The 12650-nt window shown below is 39.8% G+C and overlaps 1 protein-coding gene across 5 annotated transcripts in view; it reads left to right on the forward strand.

The window, feature by feature from the left end:
- The window catches only part of add2 (adducin 2 (beta)), a 30229-nt gene continuing 17579 nt past the window's right edge, over positions 1 to 12650 (forward strand). For 2 of the 5 annotated variants that reach the window (XM_056254699.1, XM_056254702.1), the window contains exons 1-3: positions 1 to 448; positions 6044 to 6274; positions 8846 to 8987. In XM_056254699.1, the coding sequence (XP_056110674.1) occupies positions 6125 to 6274; positions 8846 to 8987 (292 nt within the window). In that variant the 5' untranslated portion in view covers positions 1 to 448; positions 6044 to 6124. Of the gene's footprint in view, positions 449 to 6043; positions 6275 to 7284; positions 7474 to 8077; positions 8118 to 8845; positions 8988 to 12650 lie in introns of those variants that run through there. The other 3 variants (XM_056254697.1, XM_056254701.1, XM_056254700.1) reach the window with 3 other exon arrangements.

The raw sequence follows: 12650 nt of genomic DNA on the forward strand, positions 1-12650 counted from the left end.
ATCCACAGCTGCATCGTTTAGCAGGAAAAGACATCCAGAATAAATCATCTGTGATCCCGACAAATCCACGATATTCAATGCTCTGCGGTGGAGAATAAACCCTTCCTGCTCTTTTCGTTTTATATACGTGTGCTAGTAGCCTATTTTTCCACTCGAGGCGAACAAACTCAAGGTTCTCGTGAAAAATACGAGCAGGATCTGGATGTAGACAGTGAGGAGGTCATGAATCTGGCAGGCGTGGTCGTGGGCTGGTCCAGCCTGCAATAAACGTCAAAAACAGAGGAGATGCGGATCTCTGGGAAAACACAGACCCAAAACAAAACCATTCATACTGGAAAACAAGACTAATTCTCGATTGCTTGGTGCACGCGGCTGTTTTGACTCATTGCATTGTAGATTTATAGGGCGACTGTGTGCGTAAAGGACAAAGAGGAGAGGATGTTGTAAGGTAAGCATCTCTTGCCTCGTTTCATTTCTCCATCACTATTTCAGCCAATAGTTGAGATTTCCTGGGATTTAATCAATAGTGCTTGAATTTGTGTATGGAGGAATTTTGGACCCCACGCATCCATCACATTCATGGTGACCGTGATGCTGGACTGCCATGATATTGTATGATTGCACGAATATATTACAAGTTACATTATCACACCATTAGCAGGAACAGTATAGAGGTTAAACACTTGGCACTAAAGAACATTCAACCAGAATGTGTTAAGACTATAATTTAAAGACGGTTGTTTGTGATGTAATCTGAATATTAAGTAAACGATATTCTGTTTTATTAACGAGGCGCCTTGGAGGTTTGTTTTCATTTTAGCGTTAGTGATTGTACGAGGTTATGACGCTTCAGCTTTCAGGCGCCATAATATTGGGAGTTTCGCGTTAACTGGAAATCTGTTTTTTTTTTTTTTTTTTTTTTTTTTTATTGGAGTAATTCAAGCACGCTTATGTCGTTTGTGCTGCGTTTTGATATGACATTTTGCGTTCGTTAACATGTCATGCTCCCCTCAAAATTGTTTAATTTTCCCAGTGGGCTGCATGATGCCCGGCGGCTGAGCCTCGCGCTGCTGGTGCTGATGATGCAGCGGGACTCGTGTTGTTGCTAGGCAGCCGCGTACAGGCCCTGCCGCGCGAGCACCGGCTACTGCACAAAACAATCGACACAGCACGGTTCATAATGCTTTATAAATTCATTTATAACATAAATGCCTTTTTGACAAGAAAGCAGCATTTTTAGTATCATTTCTTTTAACAGTTCGGATGGTGCTTTTGTCACCAGCTGATGCACGTCTACCCCCTCTCATAGCAGTTCAAACTGGGTGTTGTTTTGCTGTAGAAGAAGTGGGCGTGACACGTGAGTCTTTCCCCCTGGAATCTGAGCCCTAGAGAGAAAGAGAGGGTGGCACAGACCCTCTCTGTTCAATCTACAGCCGTCCTGAAATCCTAATACAATTGCCAAATAGACGAGACGATATGACCTTTTTTTATTAGGGTCGGCTGACTACTTTTCCTTTTAATCATCTTCTTGTGCACCAAGAACTAATGGATATTATCATAATGTATTCGTTTAATTTGCTGTTTCGATGAGGTTTAGCTGCAGGGGTGAAGGAATGATTTAAATTATGTGGGGTGGGGTGTGTGTCTGTGTGTGTGTGTGTGGGGGGGTCTTAGATCTTAGACTATCCTTTTTTCAACAACAGATTTGAACTAAATTAAAGATAATCTGGTGGTAACGCTTTACAATAAGGTTTCAACATGAACTAATGATGAACTGCACTTTTACAGCATTTATTAATCTTTGTTAATGTTAATTTTGACATTTACTAATACATTATTAAAATCAAAAGTTTTATGTGTAACATTACTTAATGCACTGTGTAGTTACATGAACAACCAACGAACCGCTGTATTTATATTAACTTGCGTTAACAAAGATTAACAAACTCCAAAACAAATGTATTGCTCATAGTTAGTTTGTTATAGTTAGTACATAACTATAACTACTAAACTAAAAAATCTGGGGGTGATATTTGACGGCAATTTAACATTTGACCATCATGTTCATAACACAGTCAAAACATCATTTTTTCATCTCAGAAACATTGCCAAATTACGCTCTTGACTTTCTCTGTGGCTGAAAAGTTAATCAACACTTTTGTTTTTTCACGTATTGATTATTGTAATGCTTTGCTGGCTGGAGTTTCTAAAGCTCCCCTAAGTAAATTACAGTTGGTACAAAATTCAGCTGCTATAGGACCAGTGCAAGGGAGCACATCACACCTATCCTGGAAAAATTGCACTGGCTTCCTGTTAGTTTTCGTATTGATTTTAAAATTCTCATGCTCACTTATAAGGCCTTGAATAATTTGGCCCCTCAATATTTGTTGAGCTCTTAACCCCCTACACTCCTACACGTGCTTTACGATCTTCTGAAGCTGGTCTTTTAACTGTCCAAAACACACTGCTAAGGTGATCGGGCTTTTTCTTCTTTGGCTCCTATTGTGGCATTCCCTGCCCTCTGAGATTAGGAATGCAGAATCCCTTAGAGTTTTTAAATCGTCCCTTAAAACGTACTTTTTTAGGGTGGCTTTTATGTGATTTGTGTGATTACTCTGTTTGTTATTATATTGGCTTTTTATTTTTATTGCTTGTTTAGTTTTTACTGCCTATAGAGACTGTTATGTGTATCCTTTCAATTTCATTATTTTTATGTAAAGTGCTTTGAGATGCTACTTTTAAAGGCACTATATAAAAAAGTTGTTTATTATTATTATTATTACATCAACTATTATTAACAAATGAAACCTTATTGTAAAGTGTTACCGATAATCTTTAATTTACAGGTTTAAAAAAAAATAAAAAATTTGTTTTTGTTTTGTTTTTTTTGGTCAGCCGAACCCATTTAACCTAAAATATTTACTTAAAAAAAACCCTATATTTTAGGTTAATTGAAATAATTTAACCAGCCATGTTCACGGTTCATGCAGGTAAACAAAAATATTTAATCTTTGTTTTTTTTGTTTTTTTAAATAATATAATCTTGCATCTTTATTATTTAGCTTCTCATCGAGTCTCAACCCCCTGCAGATCCCCAGGTTGGGATACCCTGGGCTAAAATATTTTTAAAAAGAAACATTTGTATAACAATAAATTTAAATATAAATGCACTTTAATGTTCACTGTCTGTCTTTATCTCTCTTTTGTATTTTTTGTGGTTACATTAAAGTAAATAAATGTGTATTATTAGTGCAATTTTAGATGTTCATGCTACATTAAAAAACTATTTTGACAATTTTGTACACAATCTTGTTCAAACATGGGGGAAAAAGCCATTTGATGAGAATGTGTTGAATTGGAAACGGAGTCAGAGAGTAGACAACACCCATTTTAAAACTCCAAACAAGGCTAATCACTCATAGAAATGGCTTTTTTTCTTTCCTGAAAATGCTCCAATTCGTTGGTTTTAAAAAGCATGCTTTTTTTTGTGCATGGGTCACCGATTTCTCAGTGCATTATACAGAATGCACCCAGAACCACACATTAACTTAATTATAAGATTCTTTTCAAATCAATCCAGCCTCACTTTAACCATTATACATCTCCCTCATATACTCTCTCTCTCTCTCTCTCTCTCTCTCTCTCTCTCTCTCTCTCTCTCTCTCTCTCTCTCTCTCTCTCTCTCTCTCTCTCTCTCTCTCTCTCTCTCTCTCTCTCTCTCTCTCTCTCTCTCTCTCTCTCTCCTCTCTCTCTCTCTCTCTCTCTCTCTCTCTCTCTCTCTCTCTCTCCCCCCACTTCCTACAAGCATTAAGATCTCTCAGTGGGGGAGAAAACCCTCATCCGGTCAGGAAAGCTCTGTTTCAGACCGATCAATAAGTAACAGACACATGTACTTGTCTTTCATCCCTCCTCAGATTGACATCAAAATCCTGCTGTAGCAGAAGCCAAAGTTCTTCAAGTTTTTGAGATTAAAGAGTAGGTTGAAGACTAGAATAATTGCAGACTACTGGTTTTTGCTGTTATAGCAGCGGGGCCTGATTAATTTGCTTGAAACTGATCCATGGACAGGGCGGCACCAGTTTGGATCCAAAGGGGCCCCACTCATTATACAGTCTCCCCAGAGAGAGGACCTCTCAGTAGGGGTCCCAGAGCACCTGAGCCCCTGACAGACTAAGATGTTGTGACTGCTAGTGCATTAACTCAGACACTTTGGAGATGTCAGTGTTGTATTTTGGAAATGCAAAAAAAATCAAAATGATATTTATAATAGATGATTAAAACATAAGTTTAGCATATTACTGTTTGTTTATCCAGCAAGGATACATTAATTTGAACAAAAGTGACATTTATAATTACAAAATATTTCTATTTCAAATAAACGCTGTTCATTTGAACTTTCTATTCATTAAGAATAACAAAGCAGCACAACTCTCTGAAGGTCATGTGACACTGAAGACTGGAGTAATGATGCTGAAAAAAATTCATATTTACCGTTTACACCCTTTACACACACACACACACACACACATACGACATGATAGCATCATGCAGTTTCTGCAGATTTCTCTGCTGCACATCCATGATGGGAATCTCCCGTTCCAGCACATCCCAAAGGTGCTTTATTGGATTGAGATCTGGTAACTGTGGAGGCCATTTGAGAATAGTGAACTCATTGTCATTTTCAAGAAATAAGTTTGAGATGATTTGAGCTTTGTGACATTGAGTTATTCTGCTGGAAGTAGCCATCAGCCACGGTCATAAAGGGATGGACATGATCAGCAACAATACTGTGGCGTTTAAAGATGCTCAGTTGGTATAAGAGGCCAAGATAATATCCCATCACACCATTACACCGGCAGCATGAACCGTTGATACAAGGCAGGATGGGTCCATGCTTTCATATTGTGAACGCCAAATTCTGATCCTACCATCTGACTGTTGAGACTCATCAGACCAGGCAGCGTTTTTCCAATCTTCTATTGTCCAATTTTGGTGAGCCTGTGCGAATTATAGCCTCATTTTGCTGTTAGCTGACAGTAGTGTCACTGGTGTGTCTTCTGCTGCTGTAGCTCTTCTGCTTCAAGGTTCGATGTGTTGTGCGTTCAGGGATGCTCTTCTGCAGACCTCGGTTGTAATCATTCTGGCCATTCTCCTCCACCACCAAGTCTCTGCCATGTTTTTATTTTATTTATTGTTTTTGACTGATTTTTCATCCAGCATGTTCAAAGCTGAGGTGTAAGTCTGATTGTAATAGCCATATAATAACAATAATAATAGTTTTCAAAGTGGTAAGCCACTGTAAGTTCAATTCTCAAAAGTGTAACCACTTTGAAAACTATTATTATTGTTATTATATGGCTATTACAATCAGACTTACACCTCAGCTTTGAACATGCTGGATGAAAAATCAGTCAAAAACAATAAATAAAATAAAAACATGGCAGAGACTAAGATTAAGCACGAAAATATAGTTGAGGTGATGTTTCCGGTCCACCCCCATCATTTTATTGTGCAGGCTGAAAGAGCATTTATTTACAGTATGTGAATAGGAGTACAATGTTGAGGGAGAAATAAAAGATATTCAGGATCAATGTTTTAGATTATATGCCATCAATCATCTGTTATGCATCCTGGAACAGTGATAGACTGGTTTCTCTAAATGCAATTTCTTAAATAGACCTTCCTCGACTAAACAAGCAAACTAATCGATCACATTTACTAATGCACATAAAAAACTACATCTTGCTGTCAGCACTACTTGCGCTGTGTGTGTGTGTGTGTATATATGACAGTTAGTGCGGCCCCCACATGACTTTGGGTGTGGTGCGCAGAAATACTTATCTAGTGTTTGCAGGACTGCCTGTGTGCTTTTGCATGCGTGTCTATTATTAATATGTGCACATCACTATTATGTCCCCATGCATATGTAAAATAACTCTTCCATGATGTGCATGATGGGGATCTATCATTACCATAACTCCAGATTATAACTGGATTATTTACATATTGTATTTTTTGTTTTTTCTTCAATCCCCCCATCTAGCAATCTCGCCTGGCCCTGCTTTGCCTATCTTTTCCCTTTTCTGTCTATCCTTCTCCTCTATTCCACACTGGGGAAAAGAAGATGAGTAGGTCTCCCACCCCTAAAGGGACTCCGGTCCTGCATAGTCCTGTAGACGGGGAATGTCTGGAAGGAGAAATGGTCCAGTCTCCCCAGCAGTCAACGCCGTCCAGCGGCCTCAAGAAACGTGTTTCCAGCCTCCTGCAAAGCCCTGTGAGTAAATCAAGTGTGCACTAATGAGTGAAGCTCATATTTTTGCATTTGAGACATGACACCGATTTGTGTTTATAGCCTTATGGGTTTAAAGAGCTGACTGTTTAGCAGCTTTGATTCCGGAAGCATTTTTACCATTGATTTCCTCCATAGGGATTCAAGAAAGAGTTTAAAACAACCACCGCTGAGATGAATCGCAAAATTACATTTGATACAGAGAGAAATGTGTATAAAATCTGAACAATAAGACAATATTAAAGCAGATTACTTCATTACGTGTATATATAGTGAATATTGTTAATATTTTAATATTACTAACATTTCAATAATACTATATGAATACAATTATAAGTGTATTAATAAAATATTATTATGACTATTATTTGAAATTACTATTATTATTATTATTATTTAAAGAAACATGCGCTGTTTTCCTCAAATTCAATATATTTCCATTGCAACATTTGAGTCAGAGCAAAAAATATGACAATCTGAGCTCAATTAAATCACAATAACTAAAACTGTTGTTTTGAAGGCTTTAAACATCAATACATTTCTCTATTGAAAAGAGTGAATGGCATTTTTACTTCCAGAATCCTGCTTTTGCACTCTAACGGGAACGATAGGATATTGATAATGAGTGAGATTGTAAAAGTGAACAGGCATTCAAAGTGGCTGCTATAAGCTTTCAAAATGCTCCCTGAAACAGCATATCTGTCATTCGCAGAGGACCCACATCGGGTTGCCTGCTTTTATTCGCCTTTTCTGTCCACCCTTTAATGTCCTGCTTCCCAATCCCTATGTCCTCTCTCCCCTTCCCCCTCATTAGGTTCCCAAAGATATGATTATCTCCACAGCTCAGATATAATCTGCCCTGAATCACCACTGACAGCTGCAGAGAGAGAGAGAGAGAGAGAGAGAGAGAGAGAGAGAGAGAGAGAGAGAGAGAGAGAGAGAGAGAGAGAGAGAGAGAGAGAGAGAGAGAGAGAGAGAGAGAGAGAGAGCAGGGGAAAGCATAGATAGTGCAGGGAGTTTTGTGTTGGTGCAAAACAATAAAAACAACTCAGAATGGAGGGAACGTGTTGAAGGACAGAACTGAAGAGCTCAACGTTTCATATGAGGATGATTAATTCAGTCTTTCTCTGTTGTGGATTGTTCTGGAACCTGTAATTCAAATATTCTTCCTGCTGTTTGTTTCCGTATGTTTATAAATGTATTGTTTGATTTGAGCTTTATGTCTGTGTACTGTGTTTGTGTGTGGCATTATGTTTGAAGCAGTGACAGCAAGGTTTAATGCTTAATTTAAAACTTTTAAAGAAATGTCTGATTCTTGTATAATAAATACAGTGCTTACAAGTTAAAACTATATTGGTATTCCTCAAACTTTATAGTTAGTTTATTATCAACTTTATTATAAACTCCTGACATTCAGTATTAAACATGTGCAATTAATTCAGCCAGAACCGTTTAAAGCTTAAACAATTCAAACTTTGTTTTGAAGATTTTTTCATCTGTTTATTGTAAACTTCACACTTTTTAAGAACTTGAAACATTAAAAAGTATCAGTGTTAGACTTCTATTGATTCAGCATAGAATGATCAGCATTCAAAATTTAATGCGTAATAGGGATTGCTATTGTGAAGTTATTATATATATATATAATACATTTACTCTGCAAAAACTACGTTACATTATGTGTTCATTATCATGTAGAAAAACAGAAAAGGCTCTAATGCAGCATTTCTTTTAGAACCAAAGCCTAAAAGCTAAACTTGTGAAACGTTAACACTGTTCTTTTGCTAGATTGCAAGCACTGGTACTGGAAATATGGTTACAGTATACAGTAAGTTTTTTACATTAATTATGGAATATACACTACCATTCAAACGTCTGGGGTCAGGGGTTTTTATTTTTAAAGAAATTAATACTCTTCGGGGTTTTTTAAGACGAGAAGACTTTAACATTGTACGTGTAAGTTGTAAAAATTTCAAATTAATGCTGTGCTTTTAAACATTCTCTGCATCAAAGATTCCTGAAAAAAAAAAAAATGTTATCATGGTTTCCACAAAAGTATTAAGCAGCACAGCTGTTTTTTGAACATTGATAATAACAAGAAGCATTTCTTGAGCAGCATATTAGAATGATTTCTGAAGGATCATGTGACGCTGAAGACTTGAGTAATGATGCTGAAAATATATTTAAAACTGCTCAAATATAAGCAGTTTATTTATAATAGAACTATTTTTACTGTATATCTTTTGAACAGTAGTGTACTTTTCCATTATACTTTTTTTTAAATTCATGTATAATTGCATTTCAGTGGACCATTGAAGTGAAATGCAAAAGAACAACAACAAAAAAGGTTACCAGTTACAATCTGTAATAATAACACTTTTCCTGAAACATAGCCTACATATACATTTTCACCTAAAATTCAACAAAACAAAAAAAAGGACATTGTTTATATTTATATTTATTTATCCACCACCAATGTGCACAATGTGCGTTTTCCTTTATTTGTGTGTAGTGCATGGTGTTGTTAAATGACTGAATCTTATTTGTGTGTGTTAGTCCTTTAGAGAGGAGCTGGATGCGTTGATTCAGGAGCAGATGAAGAAAGAAGGAAGTTCCTCCAATCTGTGGGCTCTCAGACAGATCGTAGACTTCATGTCCACTCACGGATCTCCGGCCGCCCTGCCCGTCGCTCAATCCAGTACGTACTGTAACACGTGCCATCATTTACATACTCTTAAAAATAAAGGTTCTTTATTGGCATTGATGGTTCCATGAAGAACCTTTAACATCCATGGACACTTTCAAATGCACAAAAGGTTCTTTAGTGGAAAAAGATGATGTAGATGCACTATTAATCGTTAAAAGATTGCAATCTCGATTCAAACACCCACACAATCTTATTCCTAAATGACAACGATTTGGCTATGTCTATTACATTTTTGACAAGTCTGATCACAGTGAACATTCAGATCTGAGTTGGTACTGCTGACCCAGAGAGTCTAGTTGTCATGTATAACAGTTAGGTATGAACCTGCTTCACAAACAGTCTTTTCAGCCACACAGTATGATTATTTATGTTACAAATAATTGAAATGACCACAGAAGTACTGGGATAAAAGTTTATAGTTTGGATATAAACACACAGTCTACGGTAGAGATCCAAATAATCACCTTTTAAAGGAACACTCCGACTTTTTGGGACTTTAGCCTATTCACCTTATCCCCCAGAGTTAGATAAGTCCATACATACCTTTTTCATCTCCGTGACGCACCCACCGCTAGCCTAGCTTAGCACAAAGACTGGATGTAAATGGTTGCAGCTAGCATACTAATCCAAATAAGTGACAAAATAACGCAAACATTTTCCTATTTACATGTTGTGATTTGTATAGTCACAGAGTGTACAAAGAACAAAGTCACATGAGACACAGACATATTTTAACCGTATAAATACTGGGAACTATATTCTCTGAAGGCGAAGCTCTGCTACTTGGGCGGAGTGATAACCGCAGCACCTGAGACGCGCTCTCTGCTCCTCACCACAGCGCGTCTCAGGTGCTGCGGTTATCACTCCGCCCAAGTAGCAGAGCTTCGCCTTCAGAGAATATAGTTCCCAGTATTTATACGGTTAAAATATGTCTGTCTCATGTGACTTTGTTCTTTGTACACTCTGTGACTATACAAATCACAACATGTAAATAGGAAAATGTTTGCGTTATTTTGTCACTTATTTGGATTAGTATGCTAGCTGCAACCATTAACATCCAGTCTTTGTGCTAAGCTAGGCTAGCGGTGGGTGCGTCAAACAGACTTATAGCACGCACGGAGATGAAAAAGGTATGTATGGACTTATCTAACTCTGGGGGATAAGGTGAATAGGCTAAAGTCCCAAAAAGTCGGAGTGTTCCTTTAAAAGCAATGTGACGCTTCAAAAAAGAAAGAAAAAAAGACAATCAATTACATTATTACAACAGTAGGTGGTGACAAGTGACTGAAAAAAAATGTACTTGTCATTGAATACATTCAAGACTATTTGTTCAAATATGCTGATTCATCCAGTAAATAAATTGAACAATTGAAGTCTTTATGTGTTATGTGGATAGCAGATGAACCCAATTGCAGACAGCAAATGACTTAAACAGGGGTTTATTAAAGACAAAAACAGAAAACAAAACCCACGATGGGGCAAAACAAGACAGGATCGACTTGACAAAGATAAATACTCAGACGGTAAATAACAACTATGACAGGAACAAAACACTTCTTTAGACAAGACTTTCTACAAGATACTCACAGCTAGAATCACACAACGTATGATAATGAATCGCACAGGACAGCAAATACACAGGGATTAAATAGGGAACACTAATGACGAGGACAGGTGAAACTGACTAGACACTAATCACAAGACGAGGATAACAAGGGGGTGGGGTTACGAGACAACACAAGCACATGGTCCAAATAACAGACCATGCGCTTGTACATAAAACATGGGTCTACCATGATCCTGCCACAAGACCAGAGAAAACAGAGACATGATGGCAGAATCATGACAGAACCCCCACCTTAAGGAGCGGCTTCCAGACGCTCCTCAAAGGGAAACTAAACACGGGACATGACAGACTGTGACAAAGACACGAACCAACAAAACATGGAAAAAACTAATAAAGGCAAACATGAAAAAACAATAACAGGGTTAGGGTGAAACATCAAAAACAACATACAGGGTAGAGGAGGTGGAGGAAACACAAAGTCTTTGGGAGACAGTCCAGGGTGGATGGGCGGGACAGGGGTCTTGGGTCTTCGGGACGAGGGCTGAGGACGGGGAATCCGGGGGGACTTGGAGGAAGACACACAAGGACGGGGCTTGGGCGAAACAGTCCGGGGTTTCGTGGTGACAGGGGGAACAGTCCGGGGACTAGTGGCGACAGGGGAAACAGTACGGGGACAAGTGGCGACAGGAACAAATGGTGAAACAGTCCGGGGACTAGTGGAGACGGGGGAGACCGGGAAAACAGATGGGGATACTGCATTTGAGGGAGCAGCAACAGGCTCAGACATAGAGGACACAGAGGATGAGGTAACGGGACTCCTGACAGGGGACATGGCAGGCGACAGGGCAGGACTAGGTGTAGCGCTCACGGCGACAGGCTCGGGTGCAACGCTCTCGGCGACAGACTCGGGTGCCGGGGATAAGACAGGACAGACTGGGACTTCAAGGATTCTAGCTAGACTAGACAAATAATCAGACAGGGTCTTTGCAGCAAGGAAGATGGGCATCTCATGACGAGCAGAAACCGATTTCAAGACCTCTTTTGCGGCTAGATCGGCCGCGAGTCTCTCCGTAGATTCTGGGACGGCGCTTGCTGGAGCGGCCTCTAGGGCGGCGCTTGCTGGAGCGGGCTCAGGAACAGCGCTTGCAGATACAGGGGATGATAACAGACCAGAGACTCCCCTCCTCCTCTTCTTCGGTCGGGGAGCAGACGCCGTAGCTGGATTGGAGGCCGGTTGGGAAAGCTCCACAGGGACCGTAACTGGTCCAGGAAGGGCAGTCTCAAACCGCGCTGACTCTGTAGCGGAGGACTCCGAGGCGGACTCCCACGAGGCGTGTCTGCCCCGTTTGCCGCAGAGACTCGTGGGTGGAGATGATGTCTCAGGGACTGAAGCGGCGTGGGCCTGGTCCCCAAGTGTGACCACCGCTAGTACACGACCCTCCGGAATCACAGGCAGCTTGGCGGATGGTGAGCTCGAGGGTGTCTGTGACTCTCTCCGCGATAAACGATCCACCATTTCCGTGAACGGACGGGTCACCAGCTCCTCCCGTTCAGCCAGGGGCGGAGGGGAGTTGAGACCTGCGACGAGGTAGCGGTTAAGGAGGAGTTCTGGTAAGAAAAACCTCCTTTCATTCGCGACCCGAGCATACTCCCTTATCGATCGCTGTCCCTGGGCGGGAATCGGGAGTTTGCCCCTCTTTGCGTCAGCGATGGCCTGGTACCACCAATCCTTAGGGTCCGACTGGCAATTGACAGGCGAGGACATACTGTCCGCTGGGTTCTGTTGTTGGTGATTCATTCTGTTATGTGGATAGCAGATGAACCCAATTGCAGACAGCAAATAACTTAAACAAGGGTTTATTAAAGACAAAAATAGGAAACAAAACCCACGATGGGGCAAAACAAGACAGGATCGACTTGACAAAGATAAATACTCAGACGGTAAATAACAACTATGACAGGAACAAAACACTTCTTTAGACAAGACTTTCTACAAGATACTCACAGCTAGAATCACACAACGTATGATAATGAATCGCACAGGACAGCAAATACACAGGGATTAAATAGGGAACACTAATGACGAG

The sequence above is a fragment of the Rhinichthys klamathensis genome, unplaced genomic scaffold (genome assembly GCF_029890125.1).
Source record: "Rhinichthys klamathensis goyatoka isolate OS25496 unplaced genomic scaffold, OSU_Roscu_1.1 h1tg000114l_1, whole genome shotgun sequence".
Classification (NCBI taxonomy): domain Eukaryota; kingdom Metazoa; phylum Chordata; class Actinopteri; order Cypriniformes; family Leuciscidae; genus Rhinichthys; species Rhinichthys klamathensis.